A 24,436-nucleotide genomic window follows, 5' to 3' on the forward strand; every position below is an offset into this window, starting at 1 on the left:
CCTATAGAATGGGTCAACTTTTTCTTTAGAAAAGAATCGTGAAAAGTGAAAATTTTTATGTATGTATATATGTACTTTTATCTAAACATGCAAAAAACTTTTTCCACTCTAAGAAAAAAGTTTTATGATCGACGCGTTGGAATGTTCCATACTATCTGGATTTCTATTATGATTATTTAAATTCGTCAAAAGTAAACACATTTTTTTATTAATAAAAAATTTAATTATCGCACTTAATGAAAACAATAAATACATCCAATAGAAGCACGTATTTTCCACAAATTCCAGCAAAAGAATGAGTCCACAGGAAGTGATTCATAATGTTTCATAATGTTTGTTGAAAAAACTATGGTGGAAAATACTAAAAAAATTTATATTATATATTTTCATATGCGATATTTTTTCGAAAATTAGCCCAAATCGAGTAAACAAGAATGGATTGAAATATAAATTGAAATGTATTCAGAAATAAGCACTCCTAAACATTAAAATAAATCCTTTTCTTCAATTCAAATGTAATTTTTATTTATTTAATAGGAATTGCATGCAGCACATTTCTATACTCTTTAATCTAAAAATAATATCAGCTTTTTCTGTAAATGGTGAGTATTGCTCAATTTAAAATTCTGAGTAAGAAATGCTAGAGAAAGTTTTCCAATCTAATTGAATTCAGTAGAATCCAATTAAATAAAAAGAAATTTCTTTATTCAATTAGATTCATAATGGACTTAAAATACGCATTAAAATTTTAATCTATTTTAATATCTATCTTTGATTACTAGAAAGTTCGAATTACGAACTATTACCTGTAGACTCAACGATTGAAATTTTTCGAAAACACGTGCTTCTATTAAATGCATTTATCTCCCCCCCCCCCTCCCCTCTCTCTCTCTCTTTCATTAAAATGCTATAATTAAATCCTTAATCAATAAAAAATTGTATTTATTTTTTGATGAATCTAAACAATTGTGATATAGAAATCTAGATGGTATGGAACAGCATTACTGCAATATTAAATATAGGGTTTTATTTTCGGAAAATATAAATTTTTCGAGAATAACCCCCTATTTAAAAGCGTTTCAAATCTATAATCATGCGCGGTCTTAAAATTTCAGCCAATAAAATGATCATAAAGCGCTTCTAAATTACTTTTATTAAATATCGGTTTTTACTCGACGATCGCAAGTCCTCTGCCACACGTTCCGTGTGAAAAAATAGGTCTGTTCTTTTTACTGAACTTTTTACATCTTTCCCATACACCTTTCCTCTTTTTCTCTCCTATTTCTTTTCCTATTGAAGAGAAAAGAAGAAAAGACAGTACCTTTGTTTTCTCTTTCTTTAATATCCGAATATATGTATATTTAGCTTGTTTTAAGTAAACATTTTTGAGAATTATAACAGCGAACACACCTATGAACAGATCAAAGATAGCGCATAGAGATCCTGAGGATCGAATAAGATTGATTGGTTATCGTAAGCGCATTGGTGGGCGGAGGGGAAATGTCGCACAACGAGTTGTGGTTGGTCGGTGCGGTAGCCTCGGGGGTGCTTTGAAGGTTATAGCGAGCGTCCGGCAAGGATCGGGTTTTTGTTCGTGAGTTACCGCGCGGGTGGCTCAGATCGGTGGCGGCAGACGCGTTTCGTCGTTGCGGGCGGAAAGACGCGCATTGGGCTTGATACAAGTGGCGGCGCATCTACCGCAGCTACCGTCTACACGTGAATTCAGGCCGCTCACGCGTTTTACGTACGGTAAAGTGGACTCGATGTCGATAATATGTCGGCTACGAGCAACGTTAGGACGACACGGATGCACAGGATGGCCTGTCGGGCCGTTTGACGATTATTTATGAATTCACGGAAAGATCTGAAGAGAGGGTATTCACGGTACAATTACAACAACATCATCAACAATAACAACATGGTGAAGGAGAAGGCGAATTCAATCCGCATGTATGACTCGGAGGGCTATAGACGTAGGGCCGCCTGTATCTGCGTCAAGAGCGATCTCGAGGATGAGGTAAGCCAGCTGGCAGATGGCAGCCACCTGTATCTTTGCCGGCATGCGGTGGTCGTTGCAAATGCCATGCTTGAACCGGCTAGTTTTACTTTTCTCTTTAAGAGTTGATCTTTTATCCGATCGTTGATCGACCTGGACTTGTTTCGTTGAGGTCGACAAATAAGTTGAATTCTCTTTTTCTCGTATGAAGTCTCTCACATATACCGTGAATTCTTACAGGTATTACTAGTTACATCCAGTCGAAGACCCGACAGTTGGATAGTACCAGGTGGCGGCGTCGAACCCGAGGAGGAACCAGCGGTCACCGCTCTTCGCGAGGTCCGAGAGGAGGCTGGCGTTTTAGGACAGTTAGGCCGTTGCCTTGGCACATTTGAGGTTATAACCCGTGATGTATGCCACACAGATATTATAATTCTTTATATATCATGTTTTCCTTTTTTTTTTATTAATGTACTGTGTTCTATACATAACTAAATCATTAGCTGTGTTCAAGAAGCAAGAACAATTTTGTAACTGTTGTAAGATCTTCGATATGATTGGTTTATATATTTGTGAAGCCAGCGAATAATTAAGCCAAAAAGCCTGTTTTTTTTAATTGAACTTCTTGCTTCATCTTTTTTCTTTTCTCTTCACGTTGAAGGGAAAAGGAAAAGATGTCAACAATATAAGAAGTTTAGTTAAAAAGAACAGATCTAACAAATCATGTTAAAAAAAATGATTGTGCTCAGTAAAAAAGACAATTTTGCAATTATTGTAAAATTCTTTAATGGTCTTGTCCTTAGTTCCTTACTGGATTTAAATATATAAACTAATCATATTAGAGAATCTTACAACTGTTGCAAAGTTATTTTTTGTTTTGTTGAATGCAGCTGTAGTCTGTTCACATTGCATTTTTTTTTCTCTCTCTTCAATATATATTTATCGCATTTTAAGTGCAAAAATTTTTGATAATTTAAACCAATGCGAACAGACCTGCAATCGTTCAGTTTGTTGATTTCGATCCCAAGCAAGATAGTAACGGTGCTGATAAGGCAGGTTCTCCCATTTCACATGGCTTTCCTTTTACAGAACACAGAGCACAAACACCGAACGGAAGTATGGGTTATGCGAGTGACCGAGGAGCTGCCGGAGTGGGAAGATTCGCGCGCTATCGGCCGGAAGCGAAAGTGGTTCACCATACCAGAGGCCCTGCTGCAGCTTGGTCAACACAAGCCCGTCCAGCGCTCTTACCTACACAGCCTCCACAATACCAATCCACGACATAATCCCACCTCTCAGCTGTCTAATCATTCGCACTCCACGATGGCGTCTATCGAACTAATGAATAACTCTAGTAACAATACCCATTTAAGCGAACACAGCTAATATCGTCGCGGATTAAACCCGTTTTTTAATCCAAAATTCGACCTTCATGGATTCTCTCCGAGCAAAAACTCGCTGTTACTTCTCCCTTCTTCCCTTAAGGGAATTCACTATGCAACTCTACTGTTGTGTTTTATATATATAAATTGATATTATCTATGTGCTTATCTTTATCATTGTATTCTTAGGTTAATTACTACGATTATTATCACGTTTAGTCTTAGATTGTTGATAAATCAGTTCGTGAAGGAGCATCTTTTCTTTTTTGTAATCATATTTCATTTCTGATATGACCTTTTTTTATTGAATGCGCGAGAAGAGTGATTAAGTCAATTATTTTATTGTCATTATTATTTAGTGTTTTGTGCCTAATATACGTAGAATGCCATACACGTGATCCTTTTCCATGTATCGCATATCCTGTTGCGCGAACTTTTTCTACATTTTGTCGAGGCGAAGCGGAAAAGTTGCGTTATACTTGTTAATATACAGACGATAAATTATGTACTTTGTATATTAACTTCTTGAATAAATTTTGTAATGATTTCTGCGAATAAGATGCGCGCAGAGCTACTGCTCTATACCCTCTATAGTAAAAAAAAACTCAAATTTTTGCAGATATAACATAAGTTTATTAATATTTCGTTGTTAACAGCTTAAGTTTCTCGAATAACGTATGACTTTAGATATCTATAATTTTCTGTATTTATTTTTTTTTGCGATACTTTGTGATGACAAATTTGTATAGCTTAGGTTTAGATTTTTGTGGAAGGAAAGGATCTAAGGAGAAAGTGAACAACTTTTGTAGCAGACTAATATGAGACATTAAATTTTTACAATTTAAATAATTATATTTTTATTTAATTCTCTTTACATACATCCTAGCGCACGATATTAGATTTTACATCTTTTTTTGACATTCTTTTGAAGTTTAAATATACTTGTCTTATTTTTAACTAGTTTTCTTTTTAAAACAGCATTTTTTTCGATTTTTTTTTAAAGTGACTAAAAATTAAGTACAAACAATTGGAAGTCAGATATACATCGATATACTATGCGTTCGGGGAACACACTATCAGCGTTTGTATCATACTAACCTTATAGACAAATATACAATGAGCATGCGCAGATCATGAAAGATCTCACGTGGCTGTGCAGTAATTTTGTAACGCGGGTGAAGTTAATTTATTAAATTTTATAAAGCAAAATATTTAAATAAAAAATAACCGTGACGGTTTTTTTTTAAGTAAGTACAAACTTAATTGGAAATATGTTTAGTTAATATAGTTTTTTGATCCATAATATTTTGATCAACAATCTTTAAGGTTAGGGTGCATGACACAAGCATCAGAATTTCAATAAAAATTTTTCTAAATGTGTTAATAAAAAATTACATAATTCATCATTGCAGTTATCATTGCGTTTACATGCCTGTATACTTTAAAGACAAATCTGAGAAAATGAAAGAAGAATCAATGGAAGATATCGCGAACGAGGAAAGCAGCGAGAGCAGCGACGAGTCCATGGAAAGCGAGAATGCAAACGAAAGTCAAACAGAAACCAAATCGCAAGTGTATCTTCCAGGACAAGCTCTACAAGAAGGAGAGGAACTTACTGTGGATAAATCTGCGTACAAATTGTTGCATCACGCACAATCTGGAGCACCGTGTCTCAGCTTCGACGTGATACCAGATGATTTGGGTAATTCCAGAGAGAGTTATCCTTTAAACATGTACATAGTCGCTGGAACACAAGCTGCCAGGACGCACGTTAATAATCTCCTTGTCATGAAAATGTCCAATTTGCGTGGTAATAAACAACATTCTGATGATTCAGAAAGTGAATCAAGCGATTCAGAAGATGAAGATGACGAGAGTAAGCCAGTTATGAGTGTTGCTCCTATCAAACATCAAGGATGCATTAATAGAGTGAGGTAAATATTCTAAAAAAGGATAAATATTCACATCACATTGATAACTGAAGACTGTGGAATATATATTTGCATACATTTTTATTTGTAATATTTACAGATGTACAAAAATTGGTGGAGAAATTCTAGCTGCCAGCTGGAGTGAACTGGGACGTGTAAATATCTGGAATTTACAAGAACAGTTGAATGCAGTTGAAAATCCCATCTTACTGACTGCATATCGTAATAAGTGTGATAAAGCAAGTACAGACATTAAACCATTGTATGCATTTAAAGGCCATCTATCTGAAGGATTTGGTCTTGATTGGAGTCGCTTAGAACCTGGTACTCTAGCATCCGGTGATTGCAAAGGTAACATTCACATATGGCGAGTTGATAACAGTGGCGCATCCTGGCACGTAGACCAAAGGCCATACAATTCACATGCTCCACACAGCGTGGAAGATTTACAGTGGTCGCCAATTGAAAAGAATGTTCTCGCATCATGTTCCGTAGACAGAAGGTTTGTATTTTCTATAAAATATTTATATGCTCTCTTATATTATTGACAAGGAAAGGACAGTGAACTTGTTATAGATTTTTACTTCTTTTAATATAGTGAATCTACATAAATTGTCGAAGCGTTTTATTGAATGTAATATCTTTGTTCGTAATATTTTTTTAATGTATAAAGAAACCCCATACTAATTATATGGAAAATTCATTAAATAAGTTTTCATATAATATGTAGCTTATAATGTAATGAACAAAATATAGATTCAAAGCTCAATAATGGATAATTTTTCAGCTATACCTAAGTAAACTTGTGTTCATGCATAGAGCATCTTTGATATACCTCAAAAACTATTCATTTGTCTATGACAGATGTCATAGATATTTATGTTGAAGGAAATCGAAATCTGCGACAAATCGACTGTATCTTTCTTGTGAATAAAATTGAGAATTGAATATTATTGCTTCACAAATTATTATGAAGATTATTTTATTCCAGCATAAAAATTTGGGACATGCGAGCAAGTCCACAGAATGCGTGCATGTTGACAGCGTCTGGCACTCACACGGCTGATATCAACGTTATCTCTTGGAATCTGAAGGAAAGCCAATTTATGGTATCAGGCGGAGACGACGGGATGCTCTGCGTATGGGATTTGCGACAGTTCGGACCTAATGGTGCAAGTCCGGTTGCTACTTTTAAGCAGCACACTGCGCCAGTCACTACCGTAGAATGGCATCCCACTGAAGCCACAGTGTTTGCTTCCGGCGGAGCTGACGATCAGATCGCTCAATGGGATTTGTCGGTAGAAGCAGATCACACAGAAGAACTTCAAGACAGTGTGTTAGCTAAATTACCGCCACAACTACTGTTCATACATCAGGGTCAGTCAGATATCAAAGAATTGCATTGGCACCCGCAATGTCCAGGAACTATAATATCGACCGCGCATTCAGGATTCAATATATTCCGTACGATTAGTGTATAATATTATCTACGATAATATGTAAAAAAATATATTTTTAAGAGTCTATGAAAAACAATATATTATGTAAAATATATCTACAAGATCCTTATTTCTTAAATTAATTTTTATTCCTATTTATGTAATTTTTTAATTTTGATAATCAATATTTTAAAGATGGACTGTGATGAATTATTTGCTTGTATTTAAACACAAATGTCTTCACGAAATACGTTCGTTAAAACATTACAGATTATTTATTTATTAATAATAAGGACAACAGGTGTCTTATAGTAGGCCTCCCATGTGGACAACTCCATGGATTCTGCATTTGTGCCATTTGCGTTATCAGTCTCTGCATCTCGCTGAAGTTTAACGCTGTACCGATCATGACCGCGCTGCGACACGCTCTGGACGCTAACATTTGCCTGACACGGCTCGGACGATATATATGCTTATCCATGTTTTCATTGCCTGCTTCTCTAATGAGAAATATTAATTCCTCAATGTCCTCTTGATCAAATTGCCAATGACCACTAACAGGCATTCCTATTAATTCTATTTTTTTGCCAGGTTCAGCTAAAAGTTGTAAAAAAAAGTTGCATGATGTAGAAAATTGTAAAATTTAATATTCCATCGCTTTTTTACATTTTGTAAATATTTTTTAAAAAATGACTTATAAAAAAATCAAAACTAATAGTGAGACAATAAAAATATTGAAAATTGAATACATGCCTTGCTCATTGATATTAAAGGTAAATCCATTATCTTCGAACATTTGCTGATGTTCTATAAGTATCGTTTCATTCAATGCGGAGAAATTCAGTAATTTTGGTACAATAAGCTTCTGGGTTTTCAGCTTTGTTTCATTACTGAGCTTCTCGAATCGAAATTTTTCGTCAGTGGCGTGTTGGTCAATAATAAATAAATCATCCTCCAAGCGAGCTATTATGAAACCAAGATTAAACTGACCTATTATCTCCATCTATAAAAAATTTCTAAGTTCAAAACATAAATGTATAAAATTTCGATATTAATATTTTACACAATAAATTATATTTAATAATTGTAAATAATATAATGAAGTACATTATATATCTCGCTCATATTTGCTACAATAATGACACAACTCAAAGAGCAAAGTTTTCTAGAAAATAAGTTTGAATCATTATAATTTTATAATATTAATTTTTTGGTATAATAATTGATTGTAAAGGTATAAAAGTATATTCTTTTAAAATATATACTTTCTTTTTTTCATTTTTTTTTTAAAGTACAATTCCAAAATGACAATTTTTAAGTTATACTATTAAAACAAATAAGCGATATATATAATAAAAAATTATCTAATAAAAATTATACAAATTACTAACCTTGCCAAATGAATCTTTTGTCAATTCTTTTTGCAATTCTTTTTCGGCCTCGCTTTGATTAGCTTCCATCTGTACTCTATATTTTATTCTTTTAGCTGTACTGACAGGTGTTCTAGCAATATTTACTTTTTCATTTAATTTTTCTTTTATCGTTACTATACTTATCATCATTTCTGTATCTACAGGCTTTTTCATTGATTTGATATTAGTTTGAATATCACTTTCTTTCACAATATATGATACCGAAGGTGATACTTGTAATCTTTTAGCTGGCGGTTGCGTGTGACTAGACGAGATTGTCCTTTTCAAGCCAAAATTTAACTCCGTTAAAGTCTTGACTGTAAAATTCCCTTGCAGTTTGTCCCATTTTATTGTTAAACTGAATTTCAGTGTCGCTAATATGAGGCGTTCTTGCGTAACAAATATTGTCCTCTTATCAGGAGTAACATTAACATCGGCGCATTGCCGGTCTAATTTTAAATTAAAAAAGACAAACGGATACTGTTTATTGTTGTATTTATGATACACATTATTGATCAGTTTACCGACTTTCGCGAGATCACACGGTCGACCGTTCACATAAAAAAATTGTCGATCGGGCGAGGAACGTCCGATTGTGTGATTGCAAGTGCTCACGTAACACTCCCAATCGAAATCTACTATAATGTCATTAGGCAAATTGTATTCTTGCAATACTGTTTCATCCGGAGTTTGTAATTCGAGTTTAACGATTCCGTCCAGAGACTTCTTGCCAAACACAGAATTGACATTGTTTAGTACATCGTCGGTGTTCCTAGTGGCCACGATAAGGTTGGGTGATTTGCCTGATATCAAATTGGAACATGTAATCTTGACACTGGTGGAGACTAAGCAGTAACTGTACAAGACTTGGATAGCACGCGCGTACTCTTTCTTCAAATTCTTCTGAAATTCCTTCGCTCTAACAGGTAGATTTTTGAATATGTTCTTCACGTGTACCGTGGTACCTTTTTCTCTAGCACATGGTTCTTTCTTCGTGAGCACACCATTCCGGTCGAATTCTAATTTAAAGCCGTGTTCGTTCGATGCATGCCTGGTGACAATGCTCAACTCGGACAAGGCACACAATGAGCTCAATGCTTCGCCACGGAAGCCAAATGTATTTACTTCAGTCAAGTCTGTGAATTCCCGAAGCTTTGAGGTGTGATGTTTTAAGCCTGATGAAAGAAAAAAAAGATTACTATATTATAACAATTATCTTCAATCTACACATAAGTTATATATGATTCATAATATTAAAATATTAAGAGGAAAAATAGCAAATATAAATAACAGTACTATAATTGGATGTTAATAATACCTTAAATCAAATCAACCCAACTGTAATCTAAGAATAACTTCAAGAAGAGTCTAAACATTATTAAAAATGATTTATATTTTTACTTATACGAATAATTAATACTACTATAATTGTATAGAATTTAATTCATGCACCAATTGCAGCGCTGTTACTTATGTTTACAGTTCTTTTTTCTCTTAGTATCTTCAATTCCTTTAATAGAAGACTGATTTTAAATTAAATTCTATACTAAACTAATTTCTGTTAAGATGAAGTAAATATATTATTCTAACTATATTGATAATTATAGATTTACCTAAGCCTTCAAAGTCTTGTTCCAAAACGCCACTACCATTGTCATTGACACTAATGCAAGTTTTACCATAATCAGTAAGTTTAACATCGATCACTGTAGCACCACTGTCCAAACTGTTTTCCACTAACTCTTTGATTGCAATCGCAAGATCAAGCACTACCTAAAATATTTGTATATAGTATTTAATATATAGTATATAGTATTTCTTTTCTTATAAGAAACATTACTTTACAACAATGCTATCCAAGATTTATCAATGTTCATGACTGTTGCTTTTCTTTTTCTTAAATAAAGATAACTATAAGAAGAAAGAAAATAATAGGCGTGAATATTAATACACATCAAATTAAACCCCAGAACTATAAATCTTGGACAGTACTGCTTTACAACTATAATTGAAAAATAAAAATATAATTAAGGAAATTGCACAATAATAAAAATATAAATAAATTAAATAATAAATTGTAAAATAATAAATTGCATAATAATAATAATAAGAAGAAGAAGAAATTCATCATATTATATGTTTTTATGCTTACGTTTACTTATGCTCCTTTTACATATTAATTTATATACTTAACCTTACCTGGCCTGAACAGATATGATGGATTGTTTCTCTGTTTATAGCTTCTATCTTCTTCGATTTTTCAATCGTTGCAACAGGTTCATCCATAGTTCGTCTTGTCTGCACATATGTTTAGCATCACGAATATTAATATGAAATTGTGTTAGTATTTGTGAACTCGAAATCACTCGAAATGTGCGCGTCCACCACTATCATGTGTCCAATCTTAGGCCTGTTCTTTCTAGTTGAACTTGCACAGTTCATCTTTTCTCTTTTTCTTTCCAACGTGGAAAGAAAAGGAAGAAAAATGAACTGTGCAAGAACTTTTAACTAAAAAGACCTACTTCTTCCTTCCTATGTCTATGCGTGTGTTGGCGAATTAATCATGGTATTCATAGTATTTGAGCGTTCTATGTAGATAACGAAAAGGAATTTACAAAACAAAAATTTTTTTAATTATACACACAGTTATGACACATGAATATTTAAAAATAAACTCTTAAATAATTTTATAAATAGGTTATTATATATAGTAATTAATATTAATAATTTGTCGGAGAATTTTATATATAACATATGAAATATTTTATTGTTATTATATAATATTTTTATATAGTAACATAAAATATTTCATATGTTATATATAAAATTCTCCGACAAATATAAAAACAAAGCTGCTTTTTTTTAACAATGTCTAGATTTACAATTCGTAATCATTTAATTCAAAGCTCTATTTTTTTAAATAAAAATTAGCTACATTTAATCGGGAAAAAAATAAATTCGGATTTATATTTGAAATATATAAAATTATTTCATATATAAACTAAATGTAAAATTATAAATGTGTATGTGTGCATGATTTAAGTACATAAATCTATTACTTTGATATATTTATTAATAATTATTTTATACATTTATTACAGTGCACACTATAACCTTATTAAAAACATATATTTTACAAGTCCGACCTAATTCCAAATCCAGGACCCGGTGGTGGAGTCGTTAACGATGTAAGTCCACCAGCAGGGTCAGCCGCAAATCTTGAACAATTCTGTGGGCCTGGTGGTGGCCTTTCACCCTTCTTGAAAGCATTTATTATAGTTGTCGCAGTTTCCGGAGTCAAATCCTCCTAAAAAAAGAGAGATAGGAATACAGAAATAGAAGCACAGCATCATTTTCGCTTAAAATTACTGTTCTTTGAATGATAAATATCAAATAAAATTAAATAATAACAAATATACATACATAATAATCATCGTTTACTTGGAACATCGGGGCATTGGCGCAAGCACCAAGACATTCCACTTCGGAGATGGTGAACAACTTATCTGCGGAGGTGCCACCAAGCTCGCAATTCGTAGCCTTCGTCACGGCGTTAACTATCGAGTCAGAGTCTCTCAGCCAGCATGGAGTGCAAGTGCAGATCTGTACGTGATATTTTCCCATGGGCTTGCGATTGAACATCGTGTAGAACGTGGCTACTTCATACACTCTCATACGCGGTACGTCCAATATCTCAGCGACTTTATGCATGGCAGAGATGGGCAGCCAGCCGTGTTGCCGTTGCGCCAGGTCCAACAGAGGTATCATGGCACCGCGCTTATGACCTTCAGGATAGATTGCAAGAAGTGCGTCGATCCGCTTCTTATTTGCCTCATTGAACTCGAATGGTATATTAGGATTGTCTTGCTCACTGTCTCTATGCTAAAATTTAAATATTATATAATATCCTGATTAAAATTGATTGTCATTATTATGTACTAAGATGTTTCTAAATAGGTACAAAAAGTGTTAGATGATTCTTTGTCAAAAATTAAGAGTTTTTCATACACTCTTATCTTTCTTTAATAAGTTACATTCTTTCAAAGAGGGAAGTAAAAACTAGTAAAAAAGTTTTTATTTTTTTAAATATTAATAAATATTCTTTTTACTAGTAGAAAACACTTCGCAAAATTTCATTTTTTTAATTTGCCCAAAATTAAAAAAAAATAATAAAAACTTAATTTTTACCTCTCCCTTTAAAGTGTAATTCCTCAAGGAGGATATAAAAGCATATGTTTACATAAAAATTTTAATTTTCAATAAAGAATTATCTTCTAATATTTTTTGATTTCCTGTATAATTGTATACTTACAACAAACAGCTGATCTGATGTGCGATTTGCTGTTGTTTGCACTCTTCTAATGTTTCTTGGAGCCTGTCGAAGACAGAATTAAATGAGTCAAGTAACAGATCAAATAATAGGTCAAGTGACAGATTATCGAACTTTACTTGATAAAGAAATCATGCTTTTGAACGTGCCAATGTTTTTATCTTTTATGTTTTTGTTTATTCATTTTGGCTCCCTCAAATTTATATAACATTAATATAGAAGTAAAAGGCGGAGAATATAAGGTAAATAAATAAGATTATGTTAATACATAAAATATGCATATTTTATATTAAATAAATCATGATCTTCTAGTACAAAAAAGACAATTAATTTACATTCAAGAACAATGTTTTACAAAGTCGATACAATAAAAAATTGAAGATTATGTAAGGTATTTGAGGTTAGGTGTTAATGGAGAAGTAAACTGCAGTGAGTACAACGATGAATTCTCAGGAAATAACTACTCACGAAGAGCCCGCAAGCTCGACGTAGAGACGCCAGCATGTCAGTGGAGCTGAACGACAGACGAGACGATAAAATTCTTGCTGCACTTCGTCAAACAAATATCAATTGACATCAAACACTATCAAAGTATTGAACCATGTCCAATCACAAGCCCTCCGCACTTCCATCAATTAAGGGGATGCTGGAGCCGTCTGTATTATCGATAAAACTATTCCAAATTCGGTAGTAGTGACACCTTTCATTGATTTCTTATACTCCCTAACAGCACAAATGTCGATATGTTGACTGTAAGTTGACTTTGCTAAGTCAGGTCTTTAAGGCTTAAACGCAATAGCACAGGGAACAGAGAATAACGAGCTGTCCAATCAGAACTCTGGGATGTAATATCGAACTTACTTACTAGATTACTTACTATATTTATGTCTTTAGAGTCGACTGTAAGAATGAAATCACACGATGCGATAAACAACTGCGGAATGGAGAATGCGTCCAAGAAGCAACCAATCAGCGTTCTTCTGCGTTATTCCAAATAGCGCTAATTGGTTGTTTCAATGATGCATTTTCTATTCTGCAGTTTTTTTTCGCACCGTGTGATTTCATCCTAAGAAGGGATGATACTGCAACTATTCTCTCGAAAAATCAAATAGGGGAAAGAAGAAGTAAGAAAGGAAAGAGTGAGTTTTGCAAAAAATCAAACTATGTGTCGAATGAATAATTAAATTCGGCGCAGGACTGGACTAAACTGAATAATTATCAGGTATAATAAACTTTATTTGTTGATATTTTCTGGAAATTAAATTTTGAAATCAGTAAAGTTTTTTTTTATTCTCATGGATGAGTTAGAAGTTGCTAGAAATGCCACATATGAAATAGGTTAAACAGGATTTAATCTAACTTAATTTAATTGCGAGTCTAAATTAAATTAAATTCGTGCAATTTTGTTTGTAATTAGTGCGTTTAGTAGAAAAAGCAGCTTTGCAATTGTTGTAAATTTTTTAACGTAATTCTTGCCCTTAATTTTTCAAGGATCTAAATATACAAATTGATCATATTAAAGAATCTTATAATTACAAAATATCTTATAATAATTGCTTTTTCTGCAGAATATAGCTGTAATATCAATGTTTGTCTTTGTCTTCCTGTTTTGTTCGCAAAATGTTTACACTGATTTAACTTAAAAAAAAAAAATTATCGCGATTGACTATATCATTGTGTTATCTATCTTCTTATTTGTCTTCTTATCTTAGCTTAGAGTACATACCTATATTATTTTTTTACAGATATTTCTTATATGAGAAAATAGATATAGTATAAAGCTTGTCAAAATGAAATACAGACATTTGCTTGAGCAACATATAACATATTACAATAAACAATTGTATTGTTATCGATGCAAGATCACATTACAAAACCTCAAGGAAGGAAGGCGTCATTATGAAGACGCTCACTCATCTGTCAGTAGTCAAATATCTGATTTCCTAAATAAAGTGAAATTGTCAAAAAAAAATTGTATCAAGTTAATACAACAGGGTATTATAATAAGAGGAATACAGCAAGATTACTTCTGTATATATTGCCAAAGTTCAATATCTTCTTTTCATAATTTTTCTCAACATTTAAAAGAAGAAAATCACTGCAAATATGTAAATTCTAAATCTACATTAAAACATTCTTTAAATGAGCAGCAAAAATCAAATGACAATACAAATAACAAACAAAGTGATGCTTGTGTTAATGTTGATAATTCAATAGAACATAAAAACGAATCAAATGCAATAATACAGTCAATCAGTGAGAATGTGTTAATAAAAGATACTTCAAATAGTTCTATGCAGACAGCAAATGAAACTATTACAAATGTGCCTTATGCATTAATGAAGGAAGAAAAAACGTGTAAATATTTTTTAATGCAACATACAATATGTACAGTACGTACATGCAATGGACGATGGTACTGTAATCTGTGCGAGTTTACATTGCGAAGCTTGATAGCTGTGACTTGTCACTTAGAAGAATTTCATTCAGATAATAGTTCACAAATATCAGATGTTTTTGATAAATCTATCGAATTATCAGACACAAATTGTACAGAATTATTAAATCCTGAAATAGCAATGCAGGATGAAATGCATGATTATTTTTGTATACCTTGCAAATGTTCTTTCCCTTCTGTAAATCATTTTTATGAGCATTCAGTCGGAAAAAAACATAAGTACATGATCCAGTGTAACAAAAAACACGAAGATGCTAATGTTGTGCTGGAAAAACCTGCAGCTAAACTAAATTTAAATAATAATACAATGAACAATCAAATTATATCTGTTGATGTACAAGATAAAAATGATTTAATTAGAAATTTTTCAAGTAATTTCAAAGCAGAAGAGAAAAGTATAAATTTTTGTTGTTTGTGCGATATATTTATTCATGAAACTGCTATAAAAGATCATATGATGTATAAATGCCATAAGTTTGCTGTATCTTTATTTAGAGAAATCCAAATCTCTAATAAGCAAACATTGTGCATTATAAAGTCAGAAGGGGAAAGGAAAACTCTTAGGTCACTACAGTTAAATAATGAAAAATTCGATGGAATTATATGGCCAGAACATGAAGAAACTGTAGCAAAGTATACTTGCGATCAATGCAATGAAATGGTCGAGAAAGATGATATAATAAATCATGAAATAACAATACACAAAAGTGACATGATGTTTTCTATGAAGTTTATCAATAATTGGTCACCTAAGAGTAGAAATTTTAATGTCACTATTTATTATCCATTGTTTAAATGCTCGTTCTGTAATGAGATAATACATGGCATAATGTCATTACAAGCTCATTTTTTGAAATACGAGCACAAAGAAAATATTAAATCATTAATTGACATTAAGAGACGGGACTATGATAGTTGTAAAAATATACAAATTTATTTGGAGCCAATTGAATTTCTATATCTGATCTCTTTTGAAAATAATGGTGGAACTATTCAAATTCAGGAGCAGCCTGTGATGTATATTAAAAACCATTATACAACTCTTCGTAAAAATGCAGGACAAATGCAGAAAACATTTATTTACGTTTGCTTTAACTGTAATTATACAGCGGATAAAATCAACAATGTAATTGATCATTTATTTAACAAGTTAAGACACTTGAAGCATTTTGAAAATATTCTTCTCACATATACGTCTATACAAAATATGTCTACATCAAGAGAACTTATTGCAAATAAAAATAAATATGAAGTAAAATCTCCAATTTCTAAAAATGTATCAATTGATAATAAATCATTGACGGAACGTAACATTGACAAAATACAAGTAAATACAGGACAATACGGCAATCGTAACTTAATAGCTGACATAAATTCCAATAACACAAATAATAGAATAAGTCAAAATGAAGAAAATAATTTTGGTTTTTTTATATCTCTCGATATATTTACGGAAATTAATACATTAATAAACCAAGATTATGAATCAAATCAATTGTCTACAAAGAGCACTGTAAATCATTATAATAAAATGTATTGCAAAGATTTTCTCGACTTCGAAGAAATTATGTTTGTCTGCAACCATAGAAAACTGGAGAAAATTAAATCGAATTTGCAGTTTTTCTTTCCATCGTCTAACAAAATACTTTGTCTTATATGTGAAAATCTACAATTACGCAATGTACAGGCAATATACGAACATATAAATTCTGAAAAACACATTATAAAATTTAACATGTTACATGAGAATGAAGAACATTTGGAATTGTTAAAGCAGCTAGTGAAAATACGACCTGCATATACCAAATGTTTTGCTTGTGATATACATACATTTAAGAATAGAAAAATTAATTACATAGATTTTAAGAATCATATATGTACGTCTTCGCACAAGAACAATTGTAATCAGTTACGTAATCAGATTGAGTTATTATTGAAAGAATTTCAAAATTTATGGTATGATATCCAATACTTTGCTTGCGTTGATTGCAACAAAAAATTCAAAATAAAGATAAAATTCATAGAACATCTTAATAATAACCATAGGGAAGTCATAAGAGACAAAACTAATTCGAAGTTTGATTTTTGCTTAACGTGTGCGACTTTATGGTTCAAAACAAGTGATACCGAAGACATCCATATAAATTATGAACAACACTGTCAGTTACAAATGCATCAGTATCTAAAGAAAAGTAATGACTTCGCAATTACGCCGCTGCCGCAGACTCTGCAAAAATTGTTGAGAAATGTTAACAAAATTTCTGCTAATCTATTTCAATTGTCGAAAAAGGTATTAAATGATCCAAAAGTGACTCGACTTACGGATGCTTTAAAACACATCTTTGAAACATGTCAGCTCTCTGTAGAAGTGTTCATATATGGTTCAAGAGTCACTGGTTTAGCATTAACAAACAGCGACATCGACATATATCTTAACTTCGGTAAATATATTTGTTTCTAATATTTATGAAATTGATTAAATATTTTAAAAAATTTCAAATAATCATAGATGTACAATTTTTTTTTATTATCAGTATTATATGTTAAAATGATTTTTAAAATAAATTTTAACACTTTTTCAAAACAATTAATTTTGTGAATTGCTATATAAAATAAAAGTTTATGAGAAATTTATAAAAAATAAATTTGTAAAAAGAATTGTGATATAAAACTTAAAACAAACATTTTTCTATTAGGTGACGAATGTACCGAGCCTCAATCGATTAAAAGAAGGAGTAAGCAGATTCAAGATTGTTTACATACCGACCATGAGAATTGGGCTATAGAATTAACTTTGGATAGGAGCAGGACTCCTATAATAAAAGTAAAGCACAGATCAACAGGATTGCAGTGCGATATTTCGTTTACGAAAGGTCTGTCAGTGGAAAATTCCAAGCTTATTAGGTATGACACATTATTGTATTTCTAAGAAGTATCAAGAAATATGTTTTATAATAACTAATAATTTTATAATAACTAAAATCTAGATCTTTCAATACCGCATATCCATCATGTCAAAAATTGACACTATTTTTGAAAAAGTGGCTCTCGCTGGCGAATTTGAGTGGTCCTGACGGAATGACAAATTATGCTCTTGTCTGGCTAGTCATCTTTTACTTGCAAGTCAAATTTAAAATTCCAAGTATTGCTGACTTAATCAAAAGCCATAATCAGTCGAAAATCATCTCTGGTAAGTATTTTAGAGATTTCAATTTAATATATTGTATTGTAGCATGTATTGTAGTTTTTATGGAATCTGTAATTGGATAAAATCTTATCTTGTTATAATAATAAATCATGATTTTACACATATTCACACACATTCGTATCTTAGGATTAGCATAATTATAATATAATATTGATATCTTATTATATTCTAGGTTGGGAAACTGGAGTTAGTGATGCTATTCTTATCAATGTACCACAACAATCAATACATGAACTGTTGTTGGGATTTTTCGAATATTACGGAGGTTTCGATTACATGCATCTCGTCGTATGTCCATTATTAGGCGAGACGTATCAAAAGAAAGCGTTTGCTGAAGTATCGATTTTACCTAATTCTATGGCACTTTACATTGCGCAATTGCAAGGCGACAAACCAGAATATTTTCGTATTGATTCACCTATGTGTGTGCAAGATCCATATGATCTCTCACATAATTTAACAAAGGCTGTGTCGATTTTAACGCTTAAACGTTTTAAACACTATTGCAATGAAAGTTTATCAGTATTACGTAGCGTTATTGCTAAATCATAAAAGATATTTTATTAGATAAAATTATCTTTTTTAAGACACATTTTTAAGAGTAATTTTGTATAAATCAATTATTTTTATTTCTTTCGACTATAATGTTTATAGTAAAACATTGCTAATGAAATTAATATTATGTATGTGTGTAATAAGGTTGTATGTGATACCTCACTTATAATATGCGTGATAACTAATATTTTGAAAAGATCGCAAATATTGTTATAAAACAACATTTTTTCAGAAAGCGATTTTAATTATTTATTTCGTAGTTTTAACGTGAAGGGAATCAATTGTATTTACACATGTTACATTGCACATGTACTTTATATTATTTTATTTTTATTTTTTATATGCAATATGCATTTACACACGTATTTCTCTTGCATTGAATATTAATGCAATATTTGATTTTAATATTATTCCAAATGGTTAATTATAGCCTAAAAAGTTTTCATTGATATAATCTTTTTTTTTACATTTTCCCTGTTGAAAATGAAAGGAAAATGTATCACGATTGCTATATTTTATTTTATGACTTATTATAATTTTAATAGTTGTATCATAATATAGGTATTACAAAAAAAAAATCTGCCAGTTTTCATTACATTATTGTTATACTATATAATGTGATTCTTAAAGTAAATGATACTTTCAGAAAACAATTACCTCATCAAAGTTCTATTTTTATAACATATTTTTATGTACAAAATAAAATATATGAACTACGTATGTTATATTTGTACTATATGTATATTGTATTTCATACTTTGTAATATTATAGGTGCGTTCAGAAATACGTTATTAGTGTTATTTGTATCATTCTATCTTTATCATTCATCAGACGTAAAACAAAAATAAAATGACATACATAGATAATTTATATATGTCATTAAAAAGTCGTCTTTACTGAATAAACTATAATATTATAAAATGAGACAAAAAACATTGATTAATAAATATATAAAGAAATATTCTAATTTTTTTAAATAGATGCTACTTTTTTATAACGAAATAAGATGTAAGAGGAAGAGGCGAAAGACTTATAATGTAGTATCAAATAAAGTTTAGTGTCATGTACTTTGATTTATTCTCGATTCACTTTTTTCCTGTACAATGTCTTGCTTCCATATATATTCTTTTATATATTTATTCTTAGGTATGCAAGATTGTTTACATGTGAAAACGGCCAATATTCCCCAATCAAGGCTCTTGATAACATCTTTTAAATCAAGAAAATTTAATAGTTGCGGCATTATCTGCAAATCATATTTTTAATTTAGATAGAAATATGACATTTTGTTAAATAAAATATTTTATTAATTTTAAATGCAAATTTTAATATGCAAAATTTATCTGATTTTATATTATAAAATTTAATATAATACTTTCAAACTTCATTCAAGATTGTGCAGTATATTTCAAAACAAGATTACATGGAGTATTTACGTTTTAAATTTAATCAGATCTTATTTAAGATAGTTTGTTTAATTATAATCTTGAGGTGTTATAAACCAATCATAGAGATGTATTAGCATCTTAAGACAGTCTTAAGATAAGAACAGACTATGAATATTGATTAGTTTACAAAATTTATATTTTATATATATATATATATATATATATATATATATATACACATACAGAGAGAAAGAGAAAGAAATTATATTTTATAGTAAACGCACAATCCTGACTCCATTTATATATATGAATGAACATACTTGAAATTCAAACTGTCTATTGCCATTGCATTCTGGACATTTTGGTACATCCGTTATCTGACCGTGTGATGAAATATATACAACTTTTCCTCCTCTATTATATCTGTCAAATAAATATCAATTAGGCTGTGATTATAAATTTAATTTTTTAAAGTGATATACCTTAAAATCTGATCTGGATAATTATCTATTTTTAGACGAAACTCTGCAAATGTTTCATCCTTTTCATCGTTAGCCATTTGTAATAAATCATCGTTAACATCTTCATTCTGAAATATTCCAGCTTTGCCATCCTGTATTATTGAATTATATTTTTCAATTTCCTTCTCTTCGCTATTAGGTTCATTCTGATCGACATTTTCCATTGCAGTGCTGTCGTTTTCCATCACGATTTCATATTCAGGAAACAGAAAACTATTGTCATTTTTTGCTTCAGTACCACATACATCTTTATGTCCATTCTTCCAGTCATATACTTGATGAACACGGGAACAATAATTGACCATTTTACATTTACCACAATGGTTAGGCGCTAAAATTCCACATATGCGACATGTTTTTACCCACTGAGATACATCTGCAAAGAGAGATAACAAATTATAACTTGTATATTTGTATTAAAATCATAGTTTTATTAGTTATTATAGAAAAATAGCTTGTATCACAATACTATACCAATATCTGTTCCCCAGTCCTTCCGTTCCACAGGTGGTTCAGCTGGATAAAAATTGTTTATTCTACTTAGCTGTGATCGGAACACCTTTAAGTTCCCATTCTGATTCGGCCTACAACAATCTATATTCTTGCACACAAAGATATAGACAGTTCTGTGAAATGCATTGGAGTCTTCCTCATACGGTGCATAAATTTGACAGAGAAACACGCAGGGATCACCGCAGTATTCGCATTCCAAGTCGCCTTTGCCAGGAATATTTTTCAGATCGAGCCAGGCCGGTTTGCCGCCTGCTTTACTGGGAAAGAATCTGCTCTCGAGTTGCCAGTTCTCGCATTTCTCTACAAATCCCAGATCAACTGCCATACCTAAAATCATCAGAAAAAAAACCACCAAAATTGCACATCAATCATGGATACCAATGTGTCACCAATATCGATTCAGAAATAAATAGTGGAAGTGAAAGAGAAAACGAGCATTCACCCGAAACTCCGAAACGTCAAACTGAACCCACGTGGTTGTCTACTGATGGAAGAAACTAGTAAGGAACTGAATAAAAGTGACGCTCCATTTGACGCTCATAACAGTTGAGTAAACACTTGCTGTTATTGTATTTTTCTAGATCATCCAATCAGATCTTTAAATCTAGAAGAATCCACCAACAGTAGTGAGCGCTCACTCAACTGTTGAGTCCACTGAACGCAGTTATGTAATTTATCTATATCTTCTCATTGGCTGCTAATGGAAATATACACCAATTTTTAAAGCGCTGCTGTTGCGATCTTTTAAAGTCCTTCTAGTAAGAGTCAAGTCATAAGGACACTGATCTCTGATTGATCAGATTTCGAATCCCTTTAAACGTCATTTGTAGATACTTTCGATCATAATGAATCTGTGAATTGATGTGAGCACTGTTTCATGGTGTAGAAGGCGCGAACGCAAAATCGGACTATCTATTGTCAATCATGGTGGAATTGTGCTGTTTCCGACTAGTATCTGACATCCGGCAATGGCATTCTTCCGGTTCTTATCTCTTAACTCGTACACACATTCTACAATAAGCCATTAGTCATAAATTAGAAGTCAGAAGCTAAAAATTGACGACTGTGATCAGTCAATTTTTAGCTTCAGACTTCTGATTTATGATTAACGAATTATTGTTAAAACAAATTAATTATTGTTATAAGAAAACCAACCAATTAAAGTTTTTTTTATTTTATGGAAAGGAAGGAAACAAAGAATTTTGATTGATTCATTTTCTTATGTCTCATGTATTATGCATTATGTAAGAGTCTGTGCTTCCCGCTTTACTAAAGGAACTCTAGATCTTTGGTACTGCCGCGCTATCTACCGTCTATGCCTCTCGGTATTACGTTGTATATATTGTGTATGTGGTGTATGTTGATATCTGTCACTGCTTTTATAAGGTTAGCTTACCTATTCAACCGCGAAAGGCGGATTCAACGGTATTCCTGCGTTTTTCGAGAGCCGCGGCGAGGATGACGTCCTGTTTCGAGAATATGCAGGTGCCGTCCTGCGTCTGGTTCGAGGGCGGCGAGAAGAGAAACGCACTTATTTCGATGCTTGCAGGCACACTGGTAAATCCGTGGATTTCACACCCACATTTTTGCCACAATAAACAAACACATATACCTCTCATAAATACATTTACTGATAAACAACAATTTCTAATATGCTCTCTTGCCTTTCTTTGATCCTTTATTGAGTCTCAGAGTATATTGTTTGATATTGTAGATATTAATTTTGTATGCTTTCAACGATTTGTATTTTTCACATTAATTTTCCTGTAGCTGAAAATCTTATCGAAATGCTGTTTCAGTTTTTCGTAGGATGGTGGTTTATAATAGATGCGCATGCAAAATATCCTGATGAAATGTCAAATGCGTACCATGTTTGTGGAGTATTTGGTACTATATCACTTTTCATGTAAGTAATATTAATATTAGTATTATTAATAGTATATGTAAACTTTGGCCAAAAATATTAAGTATTTTATCATTATTATTTAAAGTTTTAGCTCAAAAATTAATTTATGACATTTGTAGTAAATTGTTCTTAACAATACAGGTAAAAAAGTTTCAGATAAATGAAAAATATAGGTCTCTAATATTTTTGATCAAGGTATATATTGCGATAAAATGTATCAGTAATAGAATTCTTATTGTTGTATTGTATATATAATGCTATTGATTTGAAAAATTTTATATTTTTCTAGGGTCAATTCAGTAACAAATGCACAGATAAGAGGAGAAGCTTATAATGGTGGTTGTTTAGGAGCAAGAGGTGCTCGAAGTTGGCTGTTTATTGGGTTTGTCATGGGATTTGCAGCAGTAATAGCAGCCTGTTGGATCTTGTTTGCCAACTTCGTAGCGGCAGGTAGTCGTAACAGTATAATACATATGTAAATCTATTCTTGTCATTGTATTGGACTGCATTAAAACTTTCACTTTACCAAACTTCAAATATATATAATTCAATATATATATTTAAATACAATGAGTGTACACTAGTTTAACTACAAAGAATAGATCTCATATATTACAAATTTTTTTTCTTTTTTTTTATTTTACTTTATTTGTTACATTTAATATCTTTTTATAGGCGCACCACATCATTGGCCAGGAGTAGGATTGTTCTTGCAGAATATTTTCATTTTCCTGGGCTCGCTCACATATAAATTTGGTCGATCCGAGGATCAATGGGGTTAATAGATGTGCGTGTTGCTGGTGTAAAATATTTTTATTGCCGCATAGTCAAATCGGCACCAAGCGAAGCTCAGTTGGAGAAACTCAACATCAACATTCGAGCGTGAAATTAAATTCGATTACAACAAATTATTCTTATTGTAAACATTTCCTTATACATGTGACAATTTTTATTTATATCAGAACCGTGAAAATAGATAGCAATTACAAGTTACAAATATGCATATATATATATATAATTTACTGTAAATGTAAGGAAACTAGATTATTAACTTTTGTGTGATAGAATTATACACTACGCTACGCTAATAATTTTAAATCATATCGATAACTTTTCGATCTGTGCATTATCAGATCCCATATTTATACATCTTTTTCATTGTTTCGTTGGTATCTTCTATTTGATACTTTTACAAGAAAGATAATCACAAATGTCTGATATATTGAAGTTAAATAAATGAACTGTGTCCAAGAAAAAATTTTTAAACATTGATTTAGTGAACAAGATTTAACTTCATCAAAATAAGTACTTTCCTTCAATGCAATTAATTCTTTTTGCTTGATATTTCTTTTTTACAAATTAGTTAAATAAATCTTGAAATTTATTCACACATAAA

At 31.5% G+C, this 24,436-nt stretch overlaps 7 protein-coding genes and 1 long non-coding RNA gene across 13 annotated transcripts; 4 read left to right on the forward strand and 4 right to left on the reverse strand.

Annotated features, from left to right (window-relative positions):
• Nucleotides 1–1,491: 1,491 nt before the first annotated feature.
• Aps (diphosphoinositol polyphosphate phosphohydrolase 1 Aps) lies at nucleotides 1,492–4,227 on the forward strand. Of its 2 annotated transcripts, none has more exons than XM_011070102.2 (3): nucleotides 1,492–2,017; nucleotides 2,237–2,392; nucleotides 3,086–4,227. In XM_011070102.2, exons 1-3 carry the CDS (start codon nucleotides 1,847–1,849, stop codon nucleotides 3,380–3,382), a joined length of 624 nt encoding a protein of 207 aa, XP_011068404.2. In that variant the 5' UTR covers nucleotides 1,492–1,846; the 3' UTR covers nucleotides 3,383–4,227. The 2 variants fall into 2 exon arrangements, with proteins under 2 accessions (XP_011068404.2, XP_011068400.2); XM_011070098.2 differs by having other exon boundaries at nucleotides 1,495–2,017; nucleotides 2,237–2,407.
• A 137-nt stretch (nucleotides 4,228–4,364) lies between these two features.
• Nucleotides 4,365–6,875, forward strand: l(2)09851 (WD repeat-containing protein 1 l(2)09851). Of its 2 annotated transcripts, none has more exons than XM_011070079.2 (4): nucleotides 4,365–4,625; nucleotides 4,791–5,312; nucleotides 5,410–5,811; nucleotides 6,301–6,875. In XM_011070079.2, the coding sequence occupies exons 2-4, from the start codon at nucleotides 4,807–4,809 to the stop codon at nucleotides 6,788–6,790; spliced, it is 1,398 nt and encodes a 465-aa protein (XP_011068381.1). In that variant the 5' UTR covers nucleotides 4,365–4,625; nucleotides 4,791–4,806; the 3' UTR covers nucleotides 6,791–6,875. The 2 variants fall into 2 exon arrangements, with proteins under 2 accessions (XP_011068381.1, XP_011068388.1); XM_011070086.2 differs by having other exon boundaries at nucleotides 4,826–5,312.
• Nucleotides 6,822–10,671, reverse strand: Pms2 (mismatch repair endonuclease PMS2). The gene is made up of 5 exons (XM_011070065.2): nucleotides 10,360–10,671; nucleotides 9,774–9,933; nucleotides 8,140–9,335; nucleotides 7,502–7,751; nucleotides 6,822–7,345 (listed from the first exon to the last, which is right to left on the reverse strand). Exons 1-5 carry the CDS (start codon nucleotides 10,444–10,446, stop codon nucleotides 7,020–7,022), a joined length of 2,019 nt encoding a protein of 672 aa, XP_011068367.1. The 5' UTR covers nucleotides 10,447–10,671; the 3' UTR covers nucleotides 6,822–7,019.
• Nucleotides 10,672–11,213: 542 nt separating this feature from the next.
• On the reverse strand, nucleotides 11,214–13,149 carry ND-24 (NADH dehydrogenase ubiquinone). The gene is made up of 4 exons (XM_011070052.2): nucleotides 12,959–13,149; nucleotides 12,473–12,535; nucleotides 11,584–12,042; nucleotides 11,214–11,467 (listed from the first exon to the last, which is right to left on the reverse strand). The coding sequence occupies exons 1-4, from the start codon at nucleotides 12,992–12,994 to the stop codon at nucleotides 11,294–11,296; spliced, it is 732 nt and encodes a 243-aa protein (XP_011068354.1). The 5' UTR covers nucleotides 12,995–13,149; the 3' UTR covers nucleotides 11,214–11,293.
• Nucleotides 13,150–13,307: 158 nt separating this feature from the next.
• On the forward strand, nucleotides 13,308–19,779 carry LOC105154477 (uncharacterized). Its single transcript, XM_087416682.1, has 5 exons — nucleotides 13,308–13,712; nucleotides 14,236–17,389; nucleotides 17,645–17,852; nucleotides 17,936–18,138; nucleotides 18,329–19,779. Exons 2-5 carry the CDS (start codon nucleotides 14,281–14,283, stop codon nucleotides 18,706–18,708), a joined length of 3,900 nt encoding a protein of 1,299 aa, XP_087272808.1. The 5' UTR covers nucleotides 13,308–13,712; nucleotides 14,236–14,280; the 3' UTR covers nucleotides 18,709–19,779.
• On the reverse strand, nucleotides 17,846–18,405 carry LOC147910652 (uncharacterized). The gene is made up of 2 exons (XR_015548443.1): nucleotides 18,270–18,405; nucleotides 17,846–18,204 (listed from the first exon to the last, which is right to left on the reverse strand). It is a non-coding gene; the product is annotated as an uncharacterized LOC147910652 (long non-coding RNA).
• Zfrp8 (Zinc finger protein RP-8) lies at nucleotides 19,766–21,860 on the reverse strand. Of its 2 annotated transcripts, XM_011070028.2 has the most exons (5): nucleotides 21,577–21,860; nucleotides 21,096–21,461; nucleotides 20,583–20,997; nucleotides 20,421–20,523; nucleotides 19,766–19,958 (listed from the first exon to the last, which is right to left on the reverse strand). In XM_011070028.2, exons 2-5 carry the CDS (start codon nucleotides 21,457–21,459, stop codon nucleotides 19,773–19,775), a joined length of 1,068 nt encoding a protein of 355 aa, XP_011068330.1. In that variant the 5' UTR covers nucleotides 21,460–21,461; nucleotides 21,577–21,860; the 3' UTR covers nucleotides 19,766–19,772. The 2 variants fall into 2 exon arrangements, with proteins under 2 accessions (XP_011068330.1, XP_087272814.1); XM_087416688.1 differs by lacking the exon at nucleotides 21,577–21,860 and having other exon boundaries at nucleotides 21,096–21,570.
• A 145-nt stretch (nucleotides 21,861–22,005) lies between these two features.
• On the forward strand, nucleotides 22,006–24,298 carry LOC105154444 (transmembrane protein 50A). Of its 3 annotated transcripts, none has more exons than XM_011069990.2 (5): nucleotides 22,006–22,116; nucleotides 22,521–22,691; nucleotides 22,934–23,040; nucleotides 23,330–23,493; nucleotides 23,716–24,298. In XM_011069990.2, exons 2-5 carry the CDS (start codon nucleotides 22,593–22,595, stop codon nucleotides 23,820–23,822), a joined length of 477 nt encoding a protein of 158 aa, XP_011068292.1. In that variant the 5' UTR covers nucleotides 22,006–22,116; nucleotides 22,521–22,592; the 3' UTR covers nucleotides 23,823–24,298. The 3 variants fall into 3 exon arrangements, with proteins under 3 accessions (XP_011068292.1, XP_011068309.1, XP_011068317.1); XM_011070007.2 differs by lacking the exon at nucleotides 22,006–22,116 and adding an exon at nucleotides 22,409–22,425; XM_011070015.2 differs by lacking the exon at nucleotides 22,006–22,116 and having other exon boundaries at nucleotides 23,330–23,490.
• Nucleotides 24,299–24,436: the final 138 nt, after the last annotated feature.

Source organism: Acromyrmex echinatior, chromosome 2, assembly GCF_024713525.1.
Source record: "Acromyrmex echinatior isolate Ae372 chromosome 2, ASM2471352v2, whole genome shotgun sequence".
In the NCBI taxonomy this organism is placed as follows: domain Eukaryota; kingdom Metazoa; phylum Arthropoda; class Insecta; order Hymenoptera; family Formicidae; genus Acromyrmex; species Acromyrmex echinatior.

Excerpts from the sequence above, each read along its gene's own strand:
- Aps (XM_011070098.2), top strand. The coding sequence starts at position 1,847 with ATGAATTCACGGAAAGATCTGAAGAGAGGGTATTCACGGTACAATTAC. Across the intron at positions 2,018-2,236 it reads AGAGCGATCTCGAGGATGAG|GTATTACTAGTTACATCCAG; the intron begins GTAAGCCAGCTG and ends GAATTCTTACAG. Across the intron at positions 2,408-3,085 it reads TTGAGGTTATAACCCGTGAT|AACACAGAGCACAAACACCG; the intron begins GTATGCCACACA and ends TTCCTTTTACAG.
- Pms2 (XM_011070065.2), bottom strand. The coding sequence starts at position 10,446 with ATGGATGAACCTGTTGCAACGATTGAAAAATCGAAGAAGATAGAAGCT. Across the intron at positions 9,336-9,773 it reads ACAAGACTTTGAAGGCTTAG|GCTTAAAACATCACACCTCA; the intron begins GTAAATCTATAA and ends TTCTTTCATCAG. Across the intron at positions 7,752-8,139 it reads CAAAAGATTCATTTGGCAAG|ATGGAGATAATAGGTCAGTT; the intron begins GTTAGTAATTTG and ends AATTTTTTATAG.
- ND-24 (XM_011070052.2), bottom strand. The coding sequence starts at position 12,994 with ATGCTGGCGTCTCTACGTCGAGCTTGCGGGCTCTTC. Across the intron at positions 12,536-12,958 it reads GTCGAGCTTGCGGGCTCTTC|GCTCCAAGAAACATTAGAAG; the intron begins GTGAGTAGTTAT and ends TGTCTTCGACAG. Across the intron at positions 12,043-12,472 it reads CATCAGATCAGCTGTTTGTT|CATAGAGACAGTGAGCAAGA; the intron begins GTAAGTATACAA and ends TTTAAATTTTAG.
- LOC105154477 (XM_087416682.1), top strand. The coding sequence starts at position 14,281 with ATGAAATACAGACATTTGCTTGAGCAACATATAACATATTACAATAAA. Across the intron at positions 17,390-17,644 it reads CGACATATATCTTAACTTCG|GTGACGAATGTACCGAGCCT; the intron begins GTAAATATATTT and ends TTTTTCTATTAG. Across the intron at positions 18,139-18,328 it reads TCAGTCGAAAATCATCTCTG|GTTGGGAAACTGGAGTTAGT; the intron begins GTAAGTATTTTA and ends ATTATATTCTAG.
- Zfrp8 (XM_087416688.1), bottom strand. The coding sequence starts at position 21,471 with ATGATTTTAGGTATGGCAGTTGATCTGGGATTTGTAGAGAAATGCGAG. Across the intron at positions 20,998-21,095 it reads GGACTGGGGAACAGATATTG|ATGTATCTCAGTGGGTAAAA; the intron begins GTATAGTATTGT and ends CTCTCTTTGCAG. Across the intron at positions 20,524-20,582 it reads TATCCAGATCAGATTTTAAG|ATATAATAGAGGAGGAAAAG; the intron begins GTATATCACTTT and ends TTTATTTGACAG.
- LOC105154444 (XM_011069990.2), top strand. The coding sequence starts at position 22,593 with ATGACGTCCTGTTTCGAGAATATGCAGGTGCCGTCCTGCGTCTGGTTC. Across the intron at positions 23,041-23,329 it reads GGTACTATATCACTTTTCAT|GGTCAATTCAGTAACAAATG; the intron begins GTAAGTAATATT and ends ATATTTTTCTAG. Across the intron at positions 23,494-23,715 it reads CAACTTCGTAGCGGCAGGTA|GCGCACCACATCATTGGCCA; the intron begins GTCGTAACAGTA and ends ATCTTTTTATAG.